This window comes from Oryx dammah, unplaced genomic scaffold, assembly GCF_014754425.2.
Source record: "Oryx dammah isolate SB20612 unplaced genomic scaffold, SCBI_Odam_1.1 HiC_scaffold_25, whole genome shotgun sequence".
NCBI lineage: Eukaryota > Metazoa > Chordata > Mammalia > Artiodactyla > Bovidae > Oryx > Oryx dammah.
Genome location: NW_024070209.1, coordinates 1,453,279 through 1,479,224, shown reverse-complemented (window position 1 = coordinate 1,479,224; position 25,946 = coordinate 1,453,279). Strand labels below are relative to the sequence as shown.

Here is a 25,946-nt window from a genome sequence, read left to right as displayed (position 1 = left end):
CTGTGCTCACGGACGCCGCGCGAAGACCGGAGGCTGATCGATGTCACGGTGCTCACAGACGCTGCGCGAAGACCGGAGGCTGATCGATGTCACGGTGCTCACGGACGCCGCGCGAAGACTGGAGGCTGATCGATGTTACGGTGCTCACGGATACTGTGCGAAGATTGGAGGCAACTGGGCGAAGGGTACATGGGGCTTCCTCTATTATTTCTTTATATAATTTTGGATCCCTGCGTGTGAATCTACAATTATGGCATAATTCAGAATTTCCTTTTTAAAAATATAGTGTCTCTTTTTCTAGAGTGGATCTACTATACTTTTTTTTTTTTAAAAATGTTATCTTTTGGCCACACCACGAGGCACATGGGATCTTGGTTCCCTGGCCAAAGATGAATCCGTGCCCCCTGCATTGAAAGCGTGGAGTCTTAACCACTGGACCCTCAGGGAAGTCCCCTACTGCACTTCTCTTGACAGTTCCTGTCATACTTCACGGAGGGCTTCACATTCGCTTGTATCCCATATGCCTGGGTGGAGGGCTTTTTGTCTGTTCCGTGAATTTTTTTGGGGGGGGAGGGTAAGAATTTGATTAGAGGAGAAAGAAGGTAAAAGCTGGAAGGAAGAAAAGTGGTTTTCTTTCTTTGAAACAGGTTCCTTAAAAGTACCTTTGTGTCTTACATTAAAAAGGAATTTCCTTTCCTGGAAGTTTTACTTTTGGGTCTGGTGAGGATCTGGGAGTCAGAGTGGGTCCATGAGCTGTTTTGGAGTCTCGGAGCTGCAGTGACAGGCTCTGAACGGCCTTTCATTTTCTTGTATTTAACAGGCCAAAATCCACCTCAAAATGCCCTAACAACTTGTTATTGATGCACACGAGGGTGCCACCTGTTCCCCTTCAGTCCTCCTACATTTCTTTCTCTTCTGTCTGTTCCTCCTGCCCCCGCCGACTCTGACTTCATAACCAAGCTTTCACTTAAGTAGTGTTTGCCACCCAAAGTTCCACAATTTTCTGGGTTAGGCGTTCCGTGATGTAAGCTGCACACAGAATGCACATCCATCGTCAAGCTGATTTCTTTTACGTGCAAGTTACGGTTTCTAGGAAAAGAGAGTGTGGTTTCTTCATATTATCGAATAGCCAACCATTCATATCAAGAGAAGCTAAGAAGCCAAAATCATCAATTATTTTGTTGGAAACCTAAAACCTTAAAAACAAAAGTAGGGTCACTGACAAGGTACAAGTGTCAGAAGAACTCCCTGGAGTGGATTAAGTGGTTCGTGAAGTGGTTTGGTAGCCCTGTTTGTCCGGCTCTAGGTCCCAGCCACAAAAAGATGAGTAAGCAGTGACATAGGTAGATAGATTACGCCCACTTGTTGACAATGACAAGGGTGACAGCTGGCCTCCTGGTGTCCTCAACACTGAGGCCACGAGAGTCCGTTCCCCTGTCTCCTGGGGAGGGGCTGCAGAGGGTGGCACCAAGGTTGGGGGCGGGGGCAGGTTCCCCGACCCATGACTCATGGGGCTCAGTCCCTGGAAGATGCCTGGCAGAAGGGGCCCAGGTGCTGTTACTGGTGAGGGAGATGGCAGGCAGCAACTCAAGACTCACAGATGTTTTTAATTTGTGCGAACTGGTGGACAAAGCACGTCCTTGTGAAAACTCATCCCCAAGCTTTCCAAGCAGAGCTGTGTAACTTTCAGTCCAAAAAGATGCTGCCTGGCTCAGGTTTGTGGGGACTGCAGGGCGGAACAGCAGTATCACCCACCCGTCTTACCTTTTCACTCTTGTGGGGCTTAGCGGCTTAAAAACAACTTGTCTTCTTAGGTTGGTTAAAACAATCAACGCCTACGTTTTGATGTTGGTTCAATGTGAATTTCCATTGATTTAGCAAGTTGTCTTTTACATCAGGTTTTGAAAGTTTCAGATCTGAATTACTAGGTTTCTGACAAAGCTGGAAGGAGCCTTAAGTTATATATATGTGTGCGTATATATATATATAGACACCCTTTTTTAAAACTTGAGTGGGACTTTAGCTTTTTTAGTTTTTTTTGTTGTTGTTGTTTGTTAATTTAAAAGGACAAGGGAGGGCTAACATCATGAAATAAACTTAATAATGGAAAGTGTGATGTCGTTTTTCTTCCTCCCCCTCTCTTGATGCCTCCCCGTCTTTTGATGGGAATGATCGAGAGAGGCACAGTTCGGGGAGGAGTGGGGCTTCAGCCTATGCAGCCTTGCCGTGGGCCTCCATGAAGCCAGCCCTGAACTTGTTTGTGGACAACACAGAGTGGATCTCAGCAGGCTAAGGACACCTCTCCCTGCCGAGCGGGTGATCACCTGTGAGCACCAGGAGTTCTCATCTCCCCAAACATCACCCCAAGGCTGCCAGCTGGTGACTGTAATCACTGAAGTTGAGTGTAGAACATTAACATGATATTAAGAGGACATAAGACAAGAGCAGTTTCTTTTCCTATGAGGTGTATCATCATCATCACTATTGTCATAGTTACTAAGAATTCATGTGTGCCAATCCTGTTGCTAAGTTCTTTCCACACATCACCTCATTTAGTGTTTCCTAACCTTGACCCCACCCCCCCAGCAGTTTCCGGTTCAGTGGGTGTGTCTGGGCCAAGGCCTGAGAATTTGCATTCGTCATGAGTTTGCAGGAGATGCTGGCACTGCCGCTCCTCTTCTCTGAGATCTACGTTAATCTGCTGAAACAACCCCATGAAATAGGTAACATTATTCCCGTTTCAGGGGTGTCCCAGGTGGCACTACAGGTAAAGAACCCGCCTGCCAGTGCAGGAGACGCATGTTCGATCCCTGGGTCAGTGATGCAGGGCATGGCAACCCCCTTCTAGTGTTCTTGCCTGGAGAATCCCATGGACAGAGGAGCCTGGTGGGCTACAGTCCACAGGGTCACAAAGAGTCAGGCACGATTTTATAATGAGGAAACAGGCAAGAAAAGGCCAGGTACTGGACCCCAAAGCTCACTGTGACTGACCATGAGCATCAGTTGACGTACAGTAGTTAATTTTTCAGAGGAAGTAGTGAGTGACTAAGAGAGCCCTAGATGGACGTCCACAGCCAAGGACTGGTGGGTTGTGGCATGTGTGGCGGGGTTTCAGAGTCAGGAATGGAGGAGCAGGAAGTCTGGAGGTGATGCCTGCAGGAAAGACTAGCCGTGGATGGTGCTTCCTGGGGGCCTGGCCATTAGGAGGGGAGAATAGTGCTGGAAGGAGAGCCAGGAAAAGGGTGGAAGTGTTAGTTGCTCAGTCGTGTCTGACTCTTATGCGACCCCGTGGCCTGTAGCCCACCAGGCTCCTCTGTCCATGAAATTCTGCAGGCAAGAACACTGGAGTGGGTGGTCATTCCCTTCTCCACAGGATCGTCCCGACCCAGAGATCGAACCTGGGCCGTCTGCACTGCAGGCAGATTCTTCGCCATCTGAGCCACCAGGGAAGCCCCCAGCCCAGCGGAATGCTTTTGGTGGGTCTCTCCCTCCCTGCTCCCCGTCCACGGTGCTTGTGCACCGTGGCTCTGTTTTTGTGGGATTCTGTCTGTGGTGTGGCCCTTGGTCTTCTCTTCATGTTCTCCTACCACCTTTCCCAGGAAAGGCGGAGGGAATCATTAAAAAAAAATACAGGAGGAAAATAAACAACAGCCTTTTCTCTTGAGTTTATTTTCTGACATTATAAATTTTGGACTCTTGAAATTAAAAAATAAACTACAGGAAAATCACCCCTGAAGTATAGGAAAGGGAGGGAAGAGTCACGTGTAGTGGGAAGGCTTTTTCCAAGTTGGTCACAAACTTGTGAATTCAGATTGGAAGCTTGGAAAACCCGAGGAGAGGCTTGGCAGCACGGAAAGCTGGAAAGCAAGGTTGCGGATCAGTGGCCCCCTGGCCAAATTCCACTGACATGTTTTGTTTGGCTCCCGTAGTATTTGAAAAATAGTCAAATCAGTCTCAGACGTAGGAGTTTTCATAATAAAACCCTTGGTGTCCAGCTTCATTTTTGAGGAGCAGGGAGCGCTGTTGTACAATCTGTGGCTGGTTGGTGGTGGGCCTTGTGAAGGGACTTGACTCCTGATCACAGCCTGCCCCTAGTCTAGAAGGTTCTGGATTCACCCAGGAAGGAGCAGCACTCACCAGCAGGGTGACTTGGAGGCTTGCGCTTACTGGACTCTTCCCTTCTCACCTGCCCTGGCAGCCTGTGTGTGAGAGCACACTTTGAACATGGAGCCCAGTGGAGTCCTAGCAACACAGGATCCCTCGGGCCGGCGTGCATTAGGGAGGAGGTGAAAGTGAAAGTGTTAGTCGCTCAGTTGCGCCAACTCTGGGTGACCCCCTGGACTACAGCCCGCCAGGCTCCTCTGTCCATGAGATTCTCCAGGCGAGAGTCCTGGAGTGGGCTGCCATTGCCTTCTCCAGGGCATCTTCCCAGCCCAGGAACTGAGCCAGATCTCCTGCGCTGCAGGCAGATTCTGCACTGACTGAACTGCTGAGAAGAGATCCTTGGTGACAGTCTGTGTACCTGTAAGGGAAGTTCCTGGTGGCCTTCTTCTCAGATGGTGCTGGCTACTTCTTTCCTTTAAAATTGTTTCCAAAAATAGATTAAAAAAAATGTGTGTTCTAAAATTATGATTATTTTATTAAGTCCGCACAGTGCAAGTGGTGCTTTCTAGGGCATATCTGGCTACAGCTGGGGCACTTCTGGGTGTTTTATGGCAAATTATTCTCAGATTACCCTTTAATGCAGGAAGACCTGCCAGTTGTCTGAGCTCCCTGGGTCGTATAGAAAGCCCCTGGACTTGATACAAAACAGCTGCCTGGCTCAGGTGCTCCAAAAAAGGAGTGTTTTGGGGGCTGAAGCAGCAGGAAAAAGGTTTTTGTTGGTGGTGGAGATCTGGGGGCGGAGGGAGGTTAAATGACTCTTTCCTGGCCATTGAAAGATGATTGAATTTTGGTATTAGCAAATTGTGGAAATCTCGAAAGAAGTACTGGAGAAGGAAATGGCAACCCACTCCGGTGTTCTTCCTGGAGAATTCCATGGACAGAGGAGCCTGGTGGACTATAGTCCATGGGGTCGCAAAGAGTCAGACACAATGGAGCGACTAAACCACGAGGAAAGAAGTACTCTGAATGGGGGTTTGTTAAGTGCTCCCTGGTAATACCCACAGTATGTCCTGAGGAGGAGGGTGTTCTCCAGGGCAGGGGGCTGCACAGAACTCCAATGACCTCTGTGTCCCGGAGCCTCAGCCCAGGCGGGGCTGGGTCAGGGGCCGACCCTGGGGCCTCCCTCCCCTCCAACCCCAGGGCCCCTGCTGAGATCAGCCACAAAAGGGTCAATTGTCTGAGCTTCCCTTTGTCTTCTCAGAGGCTCTAGGGGCCTCTCCAGATGCTAGAGTGTCTGTGTGTATGTGTGAGGGCGTGTGCACAGCTGTAGAAATGTGTGTCTGTGTGCATATGTACTGGTGTGTGCAAATATTAGGCTTCCCAGGTGGTTCAGTGGTAAGTAACCTGCTTGCTAATGCAGGAGACTCGTTCGATCCCTGGGTCAGAAAGATCCCCTGGAGAAAAGAATGGCTACCACTCCAGTATTCTTGCCTGGAGAATCCCATGGATGGAGGAGCCTGGCGGGCTATCGTCCGTGGTGTCACAAAGAGCAACACGATTGAGCAACTAACAGTTTAATTTCACTTTCACTTTACACAGCTCACTGGCCTTGTTTGCCTGCTCCACATGGGGGTTTCATGGCAAGGCCCACAGAACTTTCTACACTGTTCTAGCACCTTCTCAGGACTGCCTAATCAGATGCAGTGCATTCTATGTGGCATTAACACAGGTTTCCAGAAGGACTGTGCAGTGGCCTGTTCTCATCCACCCCCCATCAGTAGCTCTGGGACCTTCATACAGGTTCCAGTCATTCTATTTCCTAGTGCATCGTTTTAAAAATACTTATTTATTTGGTTATGCTGGGCTTCATTGCAGCCTGTGGGATCAAGTTCCCTGGTCAGGGATTGAGCTGGGCCCCCTGCACCGGGAGCACGAGTCTTTGCTGCTGGGCCGCCAGAGGAGCCCCTGAGCGCATCTTCAAAGACCTGCGGCATTCTGTGGCTGGTCTGTATGATTCCAAGACTCAGTTTCTTTCTTAACAAAAGTGTTCTTTGAAATGACTGTAGGGACCTTCCTGGTAGTCCAGTGGTTAAGACTCCATGTTTCCAATGCAGGGGGTGTGGAGGGTCTGAACTCTGGTTGGGGAACTAAGATCCTGCATGCTGGGTGGCATGGCCAAAAAGAAGAGAATGTATTCATGTAATAACTGAATCACTCTGCTGTACAGCAGAGCTTAACGTTGGAAATCAACTGTACTTCAATAAAATAAAATTTAAAAAGTATATTTATAAAAAAAAGACTGTAAACCATATTTGATTCAGAAGCCAGGAAAAGACTAATAAAAACGGTCAATTGAAATTCACCGCCATGAAGGATTTATCTCCCAGCCCCTTTTAACCAGCACAGCTGTCAGTGTAGGAACTTTTTCGGCTTCTTTTTTATTCTTGTCCCTCCCCAGTCCTATTTCCTCACCCTGCTCTAGATAGGGCTTATCTTTTAACTGTGGAAAAGCTACCAATTAAATAGTACTCCAAAGCTTATCAAAATATTCAGGCAGTCACATTGTCTTATCATTAGCCTAACTGGAAGCCAGAACTTTTTCACCCCAGGAAATGTGAAGCTACCCAGCATGTGAAGTTGGTAACTGGCTCATCCTGACCTTTTGGGGGCTGCAGTTTCTACTTTTATTTTGTTCCCCCAATACCTTCTTCCTTGTTCTTTAAATTCTTGATGGTCCCTCAGGCATCTTCCTCTTCTGTTTGTTAAAATCTCAAAGAAGATGCCCTCCTGGCTGAGGTTAGATAGATAATTGAGTCCATTCAGGTGAGGGGTGTGTGAACTCAATGTGTTATGTCTTCACTTTTAGATATGCTTTTGGTAACATGAAGCCTTACTGTCACTGGTTCCATATTTCCAGGGCAATCAGTGGTAACACCTAGCTGAACGATTCTGGAGCTGAGCTATTCCCAGAGTAGCTAGGGGATTCTGCAGTAAACAGAGATGGTTAGAAGCACTGGGCTTTTGTAGCCCTAAAATTTCTCCTGACTCTTCCTCTTCTTGGCTCTTCCCCACCCCATCCACCCTCCCACTTCCCCAGGTACCCTCCTGTCATCTTGTAGCACCCAAGAGAGCACCCCAAAAGTCACCTCCCCACCCCTACTTCTGTGACAGCTGACATCAAGGGAACTGTCAGTGATATGTTTGGGGATGTAACGTCCAACTTAGGCAGACTTTTTGCTTTTGCCAGAAATGATATTATAGCTGGTGCTTTGGTTTTTAACTGCCATTGGGATTCTTAGTCATGTAGTAATTCAGCCGTAAGTGGGTAAATGAGACTTCCATAGGCATGATTAGGGCTGAGCACTGTGTATTTTACATGATGGAATGGGAATGCTCAGCTGCTCAGTCCTGTCTGACGCTTTGCGATCCCATGGACTGTAGCCCACCAGGCTTCTCTGTCTGTGGGATTTTCCAGGCAAGAACACTGCAGTGGGTTGCCATTTCCTTCTCAGGGGAGCTTCCCGACCCAGGGATGGAACCTGTGTCTTCTGTGGCTCCGGCATTGGCAGGCAGATTCTTTACCACTAGGGCCACCTGGGAAGCGATGATGACATACAAAGTTCCAAAAATTAAAAAAATCTTCAACATTAAACTTTGAAATGTGATGACATTTTCACCCAGGGAGTATCGCCTATAAATAGTGGTATTGCTTATTTACAGAGTTTTCCCCATCCATCCCTGGTGGCTCAGATGGTAAAGAGTCTGCCTACAATACAGGAAATCAGGGTTTGATCCCTGGGTCAGGAAGATCCCCTAGAGAAGGAAATGGCAACCCACTCCAGTATTCTTGCCTGGAAAATCCCATGGAAGAGCCTGGCAGGCTACAGTCCAGGGGGTTGCAAAGAGTCGGACACGACTGAGCACCAAGCATACGCACCACCCCGTCCGTCAGTAGGCACACGCGTGGGCATACACCCAGAGAAAAACACGTAGGAAAGCCGCTTTGTCCTTCCGTTAACCCGGTGACGACATTGTTAAGTGGCCCATTTTGCACTTGTGAACACTGAGGCTCTGAGAGTTGAAATCGCTTGCTGTGAATTGGTTGAAGCCCACAGTTCGACCCCTAGTGGTGCTTGAGAGGTTTCCCTGGCACCCGCACAAAGTAGGGAGGAAATCACCCTGTCACCTGGAGTCTCCGCTTGTGGTTGTGCCCGGCATCGTGCACTTTCTCTTGATGTCACGTGTATATCACAGGTGCAATTTCCTTGCGGTCTTCAGAGCTGCCTTGCTGACCTTGAGCTGACAGGCTTGCTGTGAAGTCTGTGCCGATCCCGTCCCCAGGGAGCCCCTGGCCCAGGTGGTCACCCCCCTGGGGTGGGGGCAGCCAGGGGAACCTTCCAGGACCCAGGTTTGGCCATGCTTTCCCAATGTGAGCCTCAGAATCAGCTGCAGTCTGCCATCCCATCCTTTCGTGGCTTTGTCTCAGAGCTGAAAGAACCCTCTTTTGCTCTTGGAAACAGACAGTACAATGGTGGTTGCCAGAGGCTGCAGGGTGGGGGTGAGTGGAAAGTGCTGGTCAAAGGGGACAGACTTGCAGTTCTAAGACGAGTAAGTTCTGAGCCTCTTATGTACAGTGGGGTGACTGTAGTTAACAATACTGTATTGTACAGTTGAAAGTGGCTAAGAGAGCAGATATTAAGTGTTTTCACTGAAAAAAGAAAAAGTTGCTGTGAGGAAATGAATATGTTAATTAAAGTGATAATGTAAAGTAACCATTTTGCAATGTATATATATATATTTAAAGTCATCACTTTACATAGATACACTTTCACTTGTCAATTATACCTCGTAGAAAACAAAAAATAAACATTAAAACATTTTTTAAAAGCGGGGGGGCGGGGGGTGGGGGGGGGGAAGAGCCCTGTCTAGAAGTCTTTCCTGATAAGAGACACCTTCTGTCTAATCCACGGTGGAATATGGTAGCCTTAAGACCCTTTCAAAATACAATGATTCTTTTAAGAACTAAGTTGAAACTAAAGATCAATCATTAAAATGTGTTATTAAAAATAACAAAAGTACAAGTGAGATATCAATGGGCTGTCTATAAAATAAAATTGTTTTGTTTTCAGTTTTGTGGCACAAAACACTGATTGAGAAGCAATCCACATCATTACTGAGTTTCATTTTTGGGTTTTTGCCTGATTCCTATGTCCCTTGAGTGACAGCTCTTAAACGCTTGGGAGTCAGGACTCGTTATTTAGTTTCTCTTGTTCATTGCTTATGTCTGTTCTTGTCAGAACTGCCCCCTCCTAATGATGTCACCAGTGCTCATGTGTATTATCTTAAAATGAGTACATGCTTGTATTTGTATTTTTGTTTTCAACATTGCCAAGGTGCTGTGGAAAGTTAAAGTTAACACAAGATTAGAAAAAATAAAATTATTCAAAAACAGCAGCAACAAAAGCATATTATTATGAAGCATTAGCAGGAGGGTGTTTTAAGAAATGTTTTAAAAATTGGCCATGTTAAGTTAGTTTTTTTGTGAATTCAGCGTATGCTTGGTATTATTTAATATGTATTCCTCTCTTTTTTTAATTGCAGCTTGGGCTGACGATAGCCATTCGCTATAGCCACAGGTAGGTAAAGTTACATCTTTTTCTTTTAAAGAGTATCCTTCTTGATTTATAGCTTTTGGTTTGCTTGAGTCTGCATGTTTCTGAGCTTAATTTTGTTGGCTGCTTTACCCACAATGTCAGTAGCATAGCAATTAGATGAAATTGATCTAGTTGCTGATTGGTGAGAGTTTATCATTATTTGGAGGAGTAAGATTTTTATGTAAAAGCGGCGGTAGATAGGTCATTTCTTTCAAAACCAAAAGTGTAAGGCGCTAGGGCTGGGATACAGAGGTGACTTCTGGTAGTGGACTCTAAGGGTGAGAACTGGAGACCGGGGTTCCTGGATGAGAGATGAGGCCAGAAAGCCGGGTGAGGGCTTGTTAATGAAATCCTTGCCCCTCAGTGCAGAGCTCGCCGACTCCTACCTTGGGTCCATCTGATAATGAATCAAAGTCCCTCTTTTTGCTTTGTTTTGTGATTTCTGCCTTTGTCTCAGCTTGCATCATGTTTATCAAAAACATTTCTTTCTTATACTTGTTTTAACCTTTCCCCTTTGCATGCATCAAAATGGATTAAGATGCTGAATTAATAGAGGCAACAAGCACATCCCTATTGCTATTTACATGACAGGCCAGTCAGTTGAGACCAGTTGTTGGGCATGGAACAGTGACTTTATTCAAAGTCAGCAGACTGCCAAGATGGCGGACTGGTGTCCCAAAGAATCGTTTACCCTGGTTAGAATTCAGTCTTTAATACTAAAAGGAGCCCAGGGCTGGAGGGTGGTGGTGGCTGGTTTTTACAAGCCTCTTGATGCTGGAATCCTTTGTTCTTGCAGCTGTCCATGTAGGTCAGGGCACAATGTTCCTATACACCTCCAAGACAAATGGTTATTCTCTGTTCTGCACCTTTTATCTCTATAGGAATGGAAAAGTGTTATACCTTTAAAGGTCAGAGCCTTAAAAAACGGCTACCCTGTATATTTCAGGCTATAAGCAACATTCTTTTAATGATTAACTTGTAGCAAAAGCAGCAGGACACAAAAGTTAAAGAAACAGATCCAATATGGAGTCAGATTTGCTCTTCCCTATCACATCTTCATGGGGTTTGAGGTTAAGGCTGCACAACCTGCCTCTTGTCCCATTGCCTCTGTCCTGTCTCTGGGGCCAGTGGGCGCAGAAGGGACCAGCCTTCCCTCCCAGATGCCTGCAGGTCACCATGTTGCCTGGTGATGTCTCTTCTGCTCCTCCAGCAACCTGCCTCTGTTACCCACCTCTGTTCTCTGGAGGTGGAGGGTGATGAAGGGAGGGGGTTTCTGGTTGAATCCTTTCTTTAAAAATCCCACTATCTTATTTAGAGTACTTGAAACTTCTATCCTTTTGTTGATCACTTTTTTAATGTGTGTAAATTATATCTAAGAGAGATTTTGCCATTTTATTTATGTATTTATTTACTTATTGAAGGGTGCTTAATTTACAATGTTAGTTTCAAGTGTACAGCAAATTGACTCAGTTATATATACATATGGTTATATATTTCTTTTTCAGATTCTTTCCCACTATAGATTATTACAAGATACTGAGTATACTTCCTTGTGCTACATAGTAGGACCTTGTTGGCTGTCTATTTTATGTATAGTAGTTTGTATCTACCAATGCCACATTCTTAATTTATCCCTCCCCTGCTTTGGTAACCATAAGTTTCTTTTCTATGTTTGAGTTTATTTCTATTTTGCAAATAAATTCATTTTTTTGTACGAGAGTACAAATATCTCTTTGAAACTTTGCTTTCTATTGTTTTGGGTGGAATTGGTGGGTCCTTTGGTAATTTTATGTTTAGACTGTTGAAGAGCTGCTCTACTGTTTTCCTGCTTATTACTTTTAATTTTTTTTACATTTTTTGTTTTTATCTTTTCAATTGAAGTGTAGTTGCTGTACAATATTATGTAAGTTATAGGTGTACAAAATAGTGATTCATATTTTTTAAAGCTTACACTCCATTTATAGTTATAAAATATTGGCCGTATTCCCTGTGTTGTATAATATATCCTTGTAGTTTATCCTATTTTCAATTTAATGTTTATTTTATTTTCTAGTTTGGCAACATCATGTTACTTTCCAGAGTACAGCAAAGTGATCCAGCTATACGTACACGTATATTCTTGGGGTTGTAGCTCGTGTCTGTACAGTTCTTGGTCACTTCAAGAGGTCATAGTTGCTACTGAAAAATGATTTCCAATTCTCTTGTTGCATTTGCCCAGAACCCAGATGACAGAATTGAGGTTTTCGTTGGTCTTTCTTGTGTGGATAGGGATATTTTGGGAAACAAGGTTTGGGACTTTAGGTTCTAATCACCAGGTCTCTTTCCAGAATTCTAACAGGAGAGCCATATGGGGGCTTCCCATGTGGCTCACTGGTAAAGAAGCCACCTGCCAATGCAGGAGACATGGGTTCCCTCCCTGGGTTGAGAAGATCTCCCTGGAGTGGGAAACGACAACCCACTCCAGTATTCTTGCCTGAAAAATTCCTTGGACAGAGGAGCCTGGCAGGCTACAGTCCTTGGGGTCCCAAAGACTTGGACACGGCTGGGAGGCTGATCACACACAAACACGACAGGAGAGCCAGGGCTGAGCGAGGTGGAAGAGAAATCTTAGCAGACAACCTCAGTGGATGGAGGTGAGCTAGAGGGGAGAGAGGAGGCAGAGTCCCCAGAGGCTGCTTTTGGGAGGACGTTCCTCAGTATGAAGAGGAACAGGCTGGGAGGCTATTTGCGTGTGGGAGGGGAAGGGCCCGCTAAGATCCGACAACCCTGTGAGCGGGCAGAACCTCTTAGGCTGCTGCAGACGCATGGGGGCAGAGCTGCCTGGAGCCAGAGGGGCTCTTGTGTGGTAAGAAAGGGGCTTGAGGCTCAAAGGATGCTGGTTTTGTTTCCATGCATCTGCACTGGTGCCTCGGCTCTCAAATCTCTCTTGTTATTAATACCATGCACAGTGTTCAGAGTTAGGACCCCTCGACCCTACCCCCAGTTCTGCACTAATACACACACGCACACCCCAACCATCCCTACTTCTGCGCCAGGCATCGTTCAGCTTCAAACTCATGCCACACCTGTTACTCTAGACCTGTGTGTGGGGTAGAGGAGTGTGAGCGTGTCCGTGTGTGTGTGTGTGTGTGAGATGTGGTGTAGGATAGAGGACTAGGGAGCTGGGAGGGTGGAAAGTGACATCATCATATTCCTACCGAATAGATGTCCCGACCAAGGAGGAGCCTCAGCTGTGACCGACCGTGCCTTTGATGGCAGATCCGGCACTCATTTCATTTATTGTCATGGCATTTTAGTTTATTTGTGTAAAGTCATGTCATTTTCACAGAGTGGAAAATTGTGTCTTCTTGTTCATTTCCCACTGTTTGGCTTGAGGTTTTTCGGGTGGAATCCACACAGTGGTGACAGCTGGGTAACCCCCAGAAGTGCCCTTTGCAGATAACAGCTCAGGGGCCCCGCCACCCACACAGTGGGGGAAACTGTTCCCCCACTGTGTGGGTGTTTTGTTTTTTCTTTTTCTACAAGATTGTAAGAGAGTTTAGATGTTCTTCCTGCCTGTCACAGGGCAGCAACCTGAGGACGCCTGCTCCCTCCTGACGCCAGGAACCTGGGCCAGGGTGAACCGGGGGACCCGCTGCCTTTGGCTCTCTTCCTCTGATACGATGGCAAGGTCACGTGCACAGCCGCAGGGACGTTTTGCACGTGGCTCTCGTGACCATATTTCTGAGAAAGGCTCATGAAGACACGGTATGAGGGCAGCAAAAGTGACCCCCGGCAGAACTGTTTTGTTTTGTTTTAATATTTTGTCGTTTTTAAATAAATGAGGAAGGGTGGCTGGATCTAGAGACGATTATACGAAGTGAAGTCAGTCAGACAAAGACAAATACTGTATGATATCACTTCGTTGTGGACTCTCAAATATGATACAAATGAACCCATTTACAAAACAGAAGCAGACTCACAGACATAGAGAACAGACCTGTAAGGTTACCATGGGGATAAGGGGGTAAGGGAGGGATAAACGAGGAGCTTGGGGTTAGCGGAGGCAAACTGCTGTGCGTAGAATAGATGGACAACAAGCTTCTACTGATAGCACAGGAAAGCTGTATTCAATATCCGGTAATAAACTATAATAGAAAGGGATATGACGAAGAATGTATATACACACACATATACATACCAGAAACCAACACAACATTGGAAACCAACCGCTACTTCAATATAAAGAAATAAATGAGGAAGGAAGGGAAGTTTTCACTTGTCTTGTTTTAGTTAAATGGAAAGCCACAGAGTTTTGACTTTTAGATGAAGACTAAAAGTGTATCATAGGGCTTCCCTGGTGGCTCAGTGGTAAAGAATACACCTGCTGTGCAGGAGACACGGGTTCCACCCCTGGGTCAGGAAGATCCCCTGGAGAAAGAAATGACAACACACTCCTGTATGTTGGCCTGGGAAATCCCATGCATGGAGGAGCCTGGCGGACCTACAGTCCATGGGGTCACAAAGAGGCAAACACGACTTAGATACTAAACCACTACCAAAGGTGGATCATTTTCACAGCTGACTTCTTTCTGTCAATTTCTTTGATAGAATCAGTACCCCATTCAGGCCTGTGCTCTAAGCCTAATCTTAGAGTTGAAGGTACCAACCCCCTAAAAGGCTTTGAGATCCCCTGAGGGCTGGCGATGGCAGGGAGAATGGGTGACTTGATTGTGATTAGTCCCAGGGAAGTGGCCGAGTTGACAGCTTGATCAGTTCAGAGCTGGACTAAGGTGGGCCGCGGCCTCTCACAGAAAAGGCCAGACCCTGATTATAGGTTATTCTGAGACTGCCTCAGGTATTGGTTTTGAATGAGCCCGGGGGAAGTGGGCCAAGCAGAAAGTGAAGGAGATCTGTACTTTTGTGTTCTGACTTAGATTAGAAGAAGAGTTTGAAGTTCGTAGATGAAGCAGAATGGTTATTGAATGGACAGCCTGCATCCATGAACAGATGAAATTGTCATCTTGAGATGCGAAGGGAGGAGAGGACCGAAGCAGGGCCATCAGGCAACACCAGACGTGGATTTCAAACACCTACGGACTCCCATCTGGAGCTGGTTTGATCTCATGGAGATGCTTATTCTCCACATTCTGTGAAAATAAACAGAGATGCCTTTCTGGCCTTTTTTCCCCTTCCAGGGAATAGTTGTTCCTGTCACTCGGGCTCTCTGGCCGACTGTTCCGTTTGTCTGTTTTTCAGACTTCACACTGAGGCTCCAACTAGATTTATACTCAAGGTTGCCAAGAAATTTATCCAGCCCCCATGGTATAATCCTCAAAGCAATGCCATCTTTTGGAAGGTTGCATTCTTTTTTAAGAAACCTAATTTATTTATTTTAATTGGAGGACGGTTACTTTACAGAACTGTGATGGTTTCTGCCACACATCAACATAAATCACAATAGGCACACACACATTTCCCCCATCCTGAAACCTGCTCCCTCTGTGTGGTCCCAGAGCTGCAGCTGCCGCTTTAGCTTCCTTCTTGAGACAAACTTAGCACAAAAGATTGCCCCCTGAAGAGCAGCATATGAATATTCACAGGGTGTCTGAGTTAGATGCTCTGTGTGAGGATGCTGGGGGCTGGGGTTGTACAGCTGAGCTCGGCAGGGGGTTGTGGATGTACCTGGTGAGAGGTAGATGCTTTTCAAGGTCCAGGGGAGTAAGGAGTAGATGCATGTTCCTTTCCATCCCCACCCTGTTTAAAAATTGAAATATAGTCGATTTACAATGTTGTGTTAGTTTCTGGTGTACAGCAAAGTGACTGTGCACCAGAATACACACACACACACTTGTTTTCAGATTCTTTTCCATTTTAGGTTATTACAGGATATTGAATATAGTTCCCTGTGCTATGCAGCCCTTCCTTGTTGTTTATCTATTTATGTATAGTAGTGTGTATCTGCTAATCCCAAACTCATAGTTTATCCTTCTATCACCCCCTTTTCCCTATGGTAACCATAAATTTGTTTTCTATGTCTGGAGTCTGTTTCTGTTTTGTAAATAAGTTCATTTGTATCCTTCTTTTAAGATTCTGCATATAGGTGGTATCATGTGATATTTGCCCTTCTCTGTCTGACTTACTTCACTTAATGTGACTATCTCTGGGTCCATCCATGTTGCTGCGAATAGCATTGCTTCATTCCTTTTTAAATGGTTGAGTAATATTCTATTTCTGGGCTTCCCTGAGGGCTTAGTCAGTAAAGAGTCCACCTGCAATGCAGAAGACCTGGGTTTGATCCCTGGGTCAGGAAGATCCTGGAGAAAGGAATGGCAACCCACTCCAGTATTCTTGCCTGGAGAATCCCATGGACCAAGGAGCCTGGTGGGCTACAGTCCTGGGGTTGCAAAGAGTCAAACACAACTGAGTGACTAACACACACAGTATCCCAATGTGTGTGTGTATATATATATATACCACATCTTCTTTATCTATTCCGCTGTCAGTGGACACTTAGATTGCTTCTGTGTCTCGTTTATTGTCAGTGAACACTGGGGTACACGTATCTTTTCCAATTGTAGATTTCGTCTTTTCCAAATATATGCCCAGGAGTGGATTGCTAGGTCATATGGTGACTCTGTTTTAGCTTTTTTTGAGAAACCTCCACACTGTTCTACATAGTGGCTGGGCTGATTTGCATTCCCACCAACAGTGTTGGGGGTTCCCTTTTCTCCACACTCTCTCTAGCATCCATATTCTATAGGCTTTTGGGTGACGGCCATTCTGACTGGTGTGGGGGATGCCTCACTGTAGTTTTTATTTGCATTTCTCTCATCATTAGCAATATTGAGCACCTTTCCGTGTGTCTGTTGGCCGTCTGTATGTCTTCTTGGGAGAATGTCTATTTAGATCTTTTGCTCAGTTTTTGATTGTCCATCCCCTTTTAATCTCTTGTCTGGTATCTCCAGTTGGTGCTTTTGTCTTTTAGGGATCTTCTGGTCTAGGATCCTGGCCATTTCCCCAGTCAAACGTACTCATCACGTATCTGTTGCCACCTCCACAAAATGACCTCTAGGGGAATCTTTTGCCTGCCACCCAAAAGATCTTTCTCAAATACAGATCTGTAATGCCCTTCCCACTCAGGAACTTCCATGGGCTTGCTTATGTGGAATAGCATAAGGAATCCCCTGACCCTTAGCAGGGAATTCCAGACCTCGTCCTCAGCCTCTGTTTCCTGCCACTTTGCCGCCGTGAGCTTCCTGCCTCCTTCACCCCTTGCTCTGGCAGCTTCCTTTGAAGAGTTAGCTTTCTTCCTGTCCTGCCTCAGTGAGCTCCTATGCACCCTCCAATGGCCCCTTCTGTGTTATCTCCTCTTCACCGATTTGTCAAGGAGCCATATTGCCTCCTGTTGTAGGTCTCAGGGCTGCTTCTCAGAGCTTTTCCCTTTTGTGTCTTTTCCTTCCTGTCTCAGGCAGCAGGCTGCACAGGCAGACTACCTTCTTCTTCCTCACAGCACGTGCCCCTCCAGATCAGAATGTGGGTGCTCCACAGCCCAGCCCTCACAGCCAAGGCCATTTGGCAAAGCCATTCTGTGTGAGTGGTCTGGGAGGCACTGGTTGGTCTCTGAAAGATAACCACTCTTTTATTTTCAAGAAGATAAGGCACCCAACTCAATTTGATCAGCGCAGCTCCAGTGAAAATGTAGAAACATAAACAAATGGGACTTCCCTGGTGGTCCACTGGTTAAGAATCCGCCTTCCAATGCAGAAGACGTGGGTTCAGTCCCCAGTCGGGAAACTAAGATCCCACGTGCCGCAGGGCTACTGAGCCCATTGGCCACAACTACATAGCCCATGCGCTCTAGGACCTGCACACCACAATTGGAAGGAATCCCACATGCTATCACTAAGACCTGGCACAGCCAAAAATAAATAAATAGAAGCATAAGCATAAATGTTTTGTGTAATGATAAGCTAATCCAAAAGTGACAGTTCAAAAATTTACATATCAAGGCAAAAGACTTAGAATAGCCAAAGCAATTTTGCAAAGGAACAGAGCTGGAAAAGTTGTACTTCCTAACTTCAGGACTTATCCTAAAGCTATAGTAGTTATAGCGTGGTATTGGTGAAAGACAGGTATATAGGTCAATGGAACACAGTAACATCTACAGGTAGACCCACACATAAATGATCAACTGATTGGCACAAAAGTGCCAAGGTAACCCAACAAAGAAAGAAAAATCAAAACCTCAAAGTCTCAACCTGTTCCTTACAACTTGTATAACAACGAGCAAAAGTGGGTCATGAGCCTAAAGTAAAAGCAATAAGTAAAAACTTTATAGAAGAAGACATAGTAGGAAAATCTTGTGACCTTGGGCCAGGCAAAGGTTGCTTCAGACACAAAAAGCATAAAGTATAAAAGTTGGTAAAATGGATTTTATCAAAGTTAAAAACATCTGTGCTGTGAAAAACCACTGCTAAGAAATGAAAAGACAGAAAAACAAACCAGAAGAAAATATTTTCAAAACACTTATCTGATCAAGGAACTTGCATCCAGAATACATGTAGAACTCTCACAAGTGTTTGACAGGAAAGCAATTTAATAAGTGGGCAGAAATTCTTGAACTGGTGTACTTGACCACAGAAGAGCTGCAGGTGGCCAGTCAGCCTATGAAGAGCAGTTCAGCATCATTAGTCATTAAAGAAATGAAAATTAAGGACACAATGAGACGCCATTAGACATATATCAGAATGGCTTAAATAGAAACAAGCTCAACAATAAAACACAACACGCAGAAACCCTGAAGATATGAAAGTGCTGATGAGGACTTGGAGAAACAGCAGCTCTCATCCTTTGCTAGTGGGAAGGAAAATGGTGTGGCAGTTTGGAAAACACTTCGGTGGTTTCTCGTAGTTAGTTGCTCAGTCATGTCCGCCTGTTTGGGACTCCATGGACTGTAGCCTGCCAGGCTCCTCTGTCTGTGGAATTCTCCAGGCAAGAATACTGGAGTGGGTTGCCATTTCCTCCTCCAGGGGATCTTCCTGACCCAGGGATCGAACCTGGGTGTCCTGCCTTGCAGGCACATTCTTTACCATCTGAGCCACCTGGGAAACATTTACAGTTACCTTACTGTATGCTCCAGTGACTCTACTCCCAGATTGTACTGAGACAGAGAAATGAAAACGTTTACCCACACCAAGACTTATAAGCAAATGTCCACAGCATCTCTATTCACAATAGCCCCAAATGGAAAACGGTCCTTACTGTCCTTCACCCAGGAAGCTGGAGAAACAAACTTCTACGTCCCATATTTCTCTGGCACATCTGTACCTGAAATATGACTCAGTAGTAAAAAGGCACCCTGCAGAATGAAAGAAGCCAGATTCGAAAGCACAAACTGTATGATTCCATTTGTATAGCATTCTGAAAAAGGGAGAACTATAGGGAAGAAAGGGCTTCCGAGGCGGCTCAGAGGTAAAGAAGCCACCTGCCAGTGCAGGAGATGTGGGTTCAATCCCTGGGTCAGGAAGATCCCCTGGAGAAGGAAATGGCAGCCCACTCCAGGATTCTTGCCTGGGAAACCCCACGGACAGAGGAGCCTGGTGGGCTGCAGTCCTTGGGGTTGCAAAGAGTTGGACATGATTGAGTGACTGAGCACACACATGCACACGCACACACACACGGAAGAAAATAGGTCAGTGGTTGTCATGGTTGAGGGTGGGGTTGAGAAGGTGACATGAAGGATTTTTGGTGGGGGAGGTAGACATAATATTCTAAATTTTGGTGGCAGTTGCAAGACTGTACATGTTTGCCAAACCTCAGAACTATTTCCGTCGAAATAGATAAAGCAAACTGTAGAGGGACTAGAATGACCAAATTCATGCATCACACAAGATATTGTTAGAGTATTTGAAACATCAATTTGTTTAAAAACTTCCTGTTGTTTTTGAACAGAAGCTGCTTCAGTTTCAGCAAAATTTAATTAGCTGAGAAAAAACTAAAACTATGAGCTTTCAAATAGAAAAAAGCACCAGCCTCACAACTTTCAAAACAGTTATCAGAGACTCAAAAGACAAACCTTGGAGGCAACAAAAGAGGAATCTTTCAAGAAATGCTGCATCACCAACCAACTTGAGTGAAACAGAGAATAATGTGTTGAGAAACATGGAAAACAATAAGTCCAGGATAAAGACTAAATTTAGTAGAGGTAGATTTTATGAAGAAGTTTTTAGGACTATGCAGACTAATTTTCTTAACTAAAGTTTTCCTCACGTGATATATGGTAAAAGTCTGTATCTAAGTAAGTATAATGTTTTCAGTGCAAAAAAAAAAAGTCATAGAACTGTAACACTGAGAATGTGTGAATTTCACGTTGAACTAAAGAGAGTCAAGGTTGGAGAGAGCCCAGGCCCCTCTAAGCGCTGAGACGACCGAGTCTGAGGCTGCAGGGACAGTCCTGGTTCCACGTGCTTTGGGCTGTCGTCTCAGGGGCTCTGCCTTTGGATTTAGGCTATGTTTTGTGTGCTCAAAATGAGGCATCCATTCCCTTATTTCGTTCCCTTCACCATCTGCAGTAAGGAGAGTGGACACCTCTAACGAGATGGGGTTTAACTGGCTAGTCTCCTGAAGCTGTTTCACAGATGTGGTCAGGACTTCTGTCAGCTGTGACCTTATTATTTAAAATTTTTTAAATTTATTGTTTGACTGCCCTGCATCTTCATTGCTTTGCAAAGGTTTTCTCTAGTTACAGCAAGCTGGGGCCACTCTTCATGGCGGTGTGCAGGCTTGTCATTGCTGTGGCTTCTCCTGTTGTGGAGCATGGGGTCTAGGGCATGTGGGCTTGAGTAGTTGAGGCACCTGGGCTCCAGAGTGCAGGCTCAGGAGTTTTGGGGCACGGGCTTAGTTACTGCATGGCATGTGGGATCTTCCCGGATCAGGGAATGAACCCTCGTCTCCTGCTCTGGCAGGCGGATTCCTATCCACTGCACCACCAGGCACGTCCCTGTGGGCCTTTTAGATCCAAAGGTGCTGGATGGAGTGAGATCCTCTCAGTGGGGGCGGCTCAGCAGGAGGCAATTTGATTTGACCTCATTCTTCACCCACAAGGCTGCTGCCAGGGCAGGGAGTGCTGGAGGGGCCACCAGGGTTCAGTGCTTGCTCTCCATCCCTGGGCCCTCTGCCCACTAAGGGATGCTGGGATGACACGCCGGGCTGGGCTGGCTCCCTCCACCGGGGAACGGAGGCCCCAGTGCAGGTGCCTGGGGTCACGTTCCGAGAGGTGCTGCCCACCTCATCCATCTGCAAAACTCCTCGGCCGAGAACCGGGGTCCAGGCTGCAGCTGCTTCTAGATCTTGCCAGTGAGAAAGTGGTGAGAAGACAGCTCTGTATTCCACCCCTAGCTGCTCGGGCAAGTGTGGCAGGGGTCACCCTAACTCCCACTTGATTGACTGTTCCGGACGGTGGGCAGGGCACCCGGGGCCCAGTGAATGGGGCACCCTCTTCACAGAGAACTGAGCTGGCTGAAGTCCACTGGCGGGATTTTCATCATTCTTAGAGAAACAGTTGCTCTTCCCAGCTTGAGGCTACTGAGCAGGCCAGTGCTTATGGCAGCCCCGATGCGTGAGGGCACATGCAGGGTCTTCTATGTATTCCTTTGATCAACGCCCTAATGTCCTGGTCCAGCGGGTCATGTGGCAGTGGGCGTGCATCGCCCGTTTGATGGGAGCAGCGTTTGCTAAGGCCCTGTTAGTATTTCCATTAAGTGGGAGGGGGCCTGGGGTTCTCTGTTCAGGCTGACGCCCTGAGGAGCGTGGCACACCTGAGGCTTCTCTGTGGTTTGACCTGCAAGCTGGACTGAAGGTTCTACACACCTTCATCCTCAAGGGTGTTCTCAAGTTTCTTTTTTTCTTTTTTTCTTTCTTGTCAAGATTTGTTAGCTTAACCCTATTTCTTTCTCCTTTTTAGATAACCTGTTTATTTTTGGGTCTTCGTCGCTACCTGCAGGCTTTTCTCTAGTGGCAGGGAGCAGCGGCTCCTCTTTGTTGTGTTGTGGGGGCTTCTCCTCGTAGGGGCTTCTCTTGTTGCGGAGCACAGGCTCTAGGTACACAGGCTTCAGTAGCTGGGGCTCCTGGGTCCAGTGGCAAAGAACCTGCCTGCCAGTGCAGGGGACAAAAGAGACATGGGCTCCATCCCTGGGTTGGGAACATTGCCTGAAGCAGGGGATGGCAACCCACTCCGGTATTCTTGCTTTGAGAATCCCATGGACAGAGGAGCCTGGTGGGCTACAGTCAGTAGGGTCCTAAAGAGTTGGACGTGACTGAAGTGACTTAGCACACAGGGGTTCTAGAGCAGGAGCTCAGTAGTTGTGGCACAGGGCCTTACTATCGCCAGAGCTTTTAGGATCTTCAGACCAGGGATCGAACCTGTGTCCCCAGCACTGGCAGACGGATTCCTATCCACTGTACCACCAGGGAAGTTCCTGTTTCTCGAGCTTTAATGCACAGTTCGATTGGCGAAAAGTAATCCTGAGACTGTTACCCTAGCCACAGAAATTCTAGGTTCACCTCCTTTGAGTCATCAAGGTACCTTGTTTATGAAGCTGTTGTGTGTGAATGACATTTTGGCCTCTTCTGTGACTCAGACTGCCTGGACATCAAAAACATTCTGCAGACTGTAAATTGCACAGGGGAATGGGCCTCCAGGGCACCTGGGATTCCTCCTGAAGGGGATCCTCCTGTGTGCCATCTGCTGTGGGCCCAGTGCAAGAGGAATTGTGCCAAGGCAGCTTTTTTTTTTTGTCTTCCTGACGTGTCTTATCACTTGATCGTGTTTCCTGCTGAGGTTGGTAGAGCGTCAAGTGCCATGCAGAGAAGTGAATATGTAAATTTATGCGTCCCCATCCTTTATAAGGCAGATGGGGCTACTGGGACTACTGCTCAAAGTGGCTCACTCTGTTACCCAAGACAGTCTACCTCCTGGGAGCCCGATGGGGTGGAGGTGGTGATGTGAGCTCGAGGCATGGAAGGAGCTTCGTGTCCTCGTGTGGAGGTCTCCTGACGGCCACGGCATTTCTTGTCTGGAGAGCAAGCTGCTGTCTCATCCTCACCCCTATCCGTGTTGGTCTCCCACTTTGTGGCACATGTGTGGTTATTTATTTACACCCCAACACCAGTGGTTTTACACTGGGGTGATTTTACTTCCCGGGGATATCTGGTGATGTTTTTGGTTGAGCCAGTAAGGAGGTGAGGTACCACTGGCATCCATGGCCAAGGATGCTGGGGATTATCCCACAAGGCACATGGCAGTCTCTCCCCACGAAGAGCTGTCTGGCCTCAAATATGGACAGTTCCAAGGTGGAGAAAGACTGGGAGCCTCTCAAGGCCAGCAGAGTATTCATCTCTCTTCCCGTCCTCAGGGATCGCAGGTATCAAGTACCCAGTAGCAGAGATTGAATCAAATCTGTTATTAAGAGGCCCATGAGCTATGCTGGCTTCTGTGTTGACAAAACACCAGCTAATATTCCCTGAAAAACGTTTGGTTCTATTTCATCTCTTTGCTTGTTTGTTCAAACATAGAAACTAAATCAGGAGAGAATGGTGGTGGTTGTTGTTTAGTCACTAAGTCGTGTCCAACTCTTTGTGTCCCCATGGACTGTAGCCCGCCAGGCCCCTCTGTCCATGGGATTTCCCAGGCAGGAATACTGGAGTGGGTTCCCATTTCCTCCTCCAGGGGATTGTCTCAACCTAGAGATTGAACCCAAGTCTCCTGCTTGGCAGGTGGATTCTTAACCAATATGGGAAGCCCATATTGTTGCATGGTGGTGGTGGGGAGGTGGTCCCTGGAGATGACTCATGTGGCTTACAACCTTGTTCCAGCCCCAGTCCCTGGGGAGGGGTGTTTGTTTGTAATTAAATTAAATGATTAAATTAAATTAAATGATGTTTGCGCTGGAAGGGCAGGCTATGCTGATAGAAAATTTCCATCTAAAGTAAATTTACTGATGTGAAAACTGAGATGATTTATGGAAGCATGTTAAGGAGACTTCAGGTGGTGTGTTGATATCATGGAAGCCACCCACAAGGGCTGTACATGAGTCAGAGGTCCAGAAAGCCTGCTCAACCCCAGGGGAGTGAGGCCCCCTTTCCAAGTGATCCAGGAGGGACCAGGGCTTTCTGAGTTTTCATTTAGTCCCTTGAGAAGAGGAGGGAGCAGTGGCCCTTGTCTGTCTGGTGCCGGGTTATGAGTAGAGACCACTGCTCTGCTCGACTGGTCCCTCAGCCTCCCCGACCCCAATCTCTCACGCCTGATGTAGGGCTTGGGGCCAGGAGCTGCGGGGAGGAACCACCAACCTGGGTTCCAGGAAACTCTTTCCCAGTTGAGAGAGTTGACTGACCCCGAGGAGCCTTTCATTCTGAAGGAAAACCTTTTAGTGACTTCTTTTTATTAATTTTCTTTTTTAAAAAATTAATTAATCAATTATTTATTTATTTATTTTACTTTACAATACTGTATTGGTTTTGCCATACATTGACATGAATCCACCACGAGTGTACATGAGTTCCCAATCCTGAACCCCCCTCCCACCACCCTCCCCATATCATCTTTTCTTTTTTTAAGTTAATTTTTATTGGAGTATAGTTGGTTTGCCTTGTTGCGTTAGTTTCAGTTGTACAACAAAGTTGATCAGTTATACATACACTTTTTTAATATAAATGTATTTATTTTAATTGGGGGCTAATTACTTTACAATATTGTATTGGTTTTGCCATACATTGACATGAATCCACCACAGGTGTACATGTGTTGATCAGTTATACAGATACTTTTTAAAGATTTTTTTCCATATATGTCATTACAGAGTACTGAGTAAAGTTCTCTGTGCTATACAGCAGGTTCTTATTCGTTATCTGTTTTAATAGTAGTGTGTGTCTATGTCAATTCTAATTTCCAGATTTATCCCTTTCCCTTCCCCTGCTGGTAACCATAAGTTTGTTTGTTTTCTACATCGGTGACCCTATTTCTGTTTTCTAAATATTTTCATTTGTACCATTTTTTAAAGGATCTTCTTTTTAATCACATACTCTTTGTGATGAAAGTTGATGGGGGAGAAAGAAATATTAGGTGTTAGAGACAAGCCTGTTCATAGAAAAGGAAATTGTGTTGCTTTTTCTTTATACTTGTTACTTTTTTGTATACCTGAAACAGGGTAAAAGAAAAAAAAAGTGGTACTACTAGTTCCTAGCAGTTAACCTTGACCTAGAAGCCAGTCTTGATGTGGATGAAATGGCAGTATGCTATGCTTTAGACACTGTAGACATCTCCATTTAAGTCTGTTAGCCCCTAAGATAAGTATTACTGATTCTGTTTTATAGGCTCAGAGAGGTTGGGGAATTTGACCAAGGCCACACAGCCACTTAATAAAGACCAGGCTCTTTATGATATATTAGGAGCCCCCACTAACCTGTGAATACAATATACCATTTGAGAAAATGCTCCAAACAAATCAGAGCATCTTTACATGAGAAGATACAAGATACACCTGATTGATGGTCAACGATATAAACTACAGTTATCCCTCTGTGTCCTCAGAGAATGAATTATAGGAACCCTTGGGATACTAAAATCCAAGGATGCTCATGTCCTGTATATGTAAACAGTATGTGCATAAAACGTGCACATTTCCTCTATGCAGTGCACATGCTATGTAGATAGCTCTTGGCATGCCACAAATTCAAGTTTTGCTTTTTGGAACTTTACGGAATTTTTTTCAAATATCTTTGACCTATTGTTGGTTGAATCCACCAGTGTGGAACCTGCAGATTCTTCGAGTTGGATGTACACAATGTGTAATTGTGTCTGACTCTTTGTGACCCCATGGACTGTAGCCTCCATGTCCTTGGGATTTCCCAGGCAAGAATACTGGAGTGGGTTGCCATTTCCTTCTCCAAGGATCTTCCCCACCCAGGGATCGAACCCGTGTCTCCTGCACTGGCAGGCAGATTCTTTACCACTGAGCCACCTGGGAAACCCAGATGTACACAATATGTTCCATGAAATAAGAGAGAAGGCCTTGTATGCTAAAGGGATATACAAGGTAAATCTCAAGTCTTGCTTAGAACAACAGCTATGCTGATTTTACTCAGATGCTGCTAAGACTATCTGATAATTCTCCCTATGTGTCAGTCTTCTTTATCCATTCTTGTCTTGTT

General features: G+C 45.9%; 1 protein-coding gene across 1 annotated transcript in view; it reads left to right on the top strand.

Moving 5' to 3' along the window:
• ACOXL (acyl-CoA oxidase like) overlaps nt 1-25,946 on the top strand; it is a 253,991-nt gene that overhangs the window by 45,178 nt on the left and 182,867 nt on the right. The window contains exon 9 of the mRNA XM_040224793.1: nt 9,706-9,740. Within this exon, the coding sequence (XP_040080727.1) occupies nt 9,706-9,740 (35 nt within the window). The remainder of the gene's footprint in view (nt 1-9,705; nt 9,741-25,946) is intronic.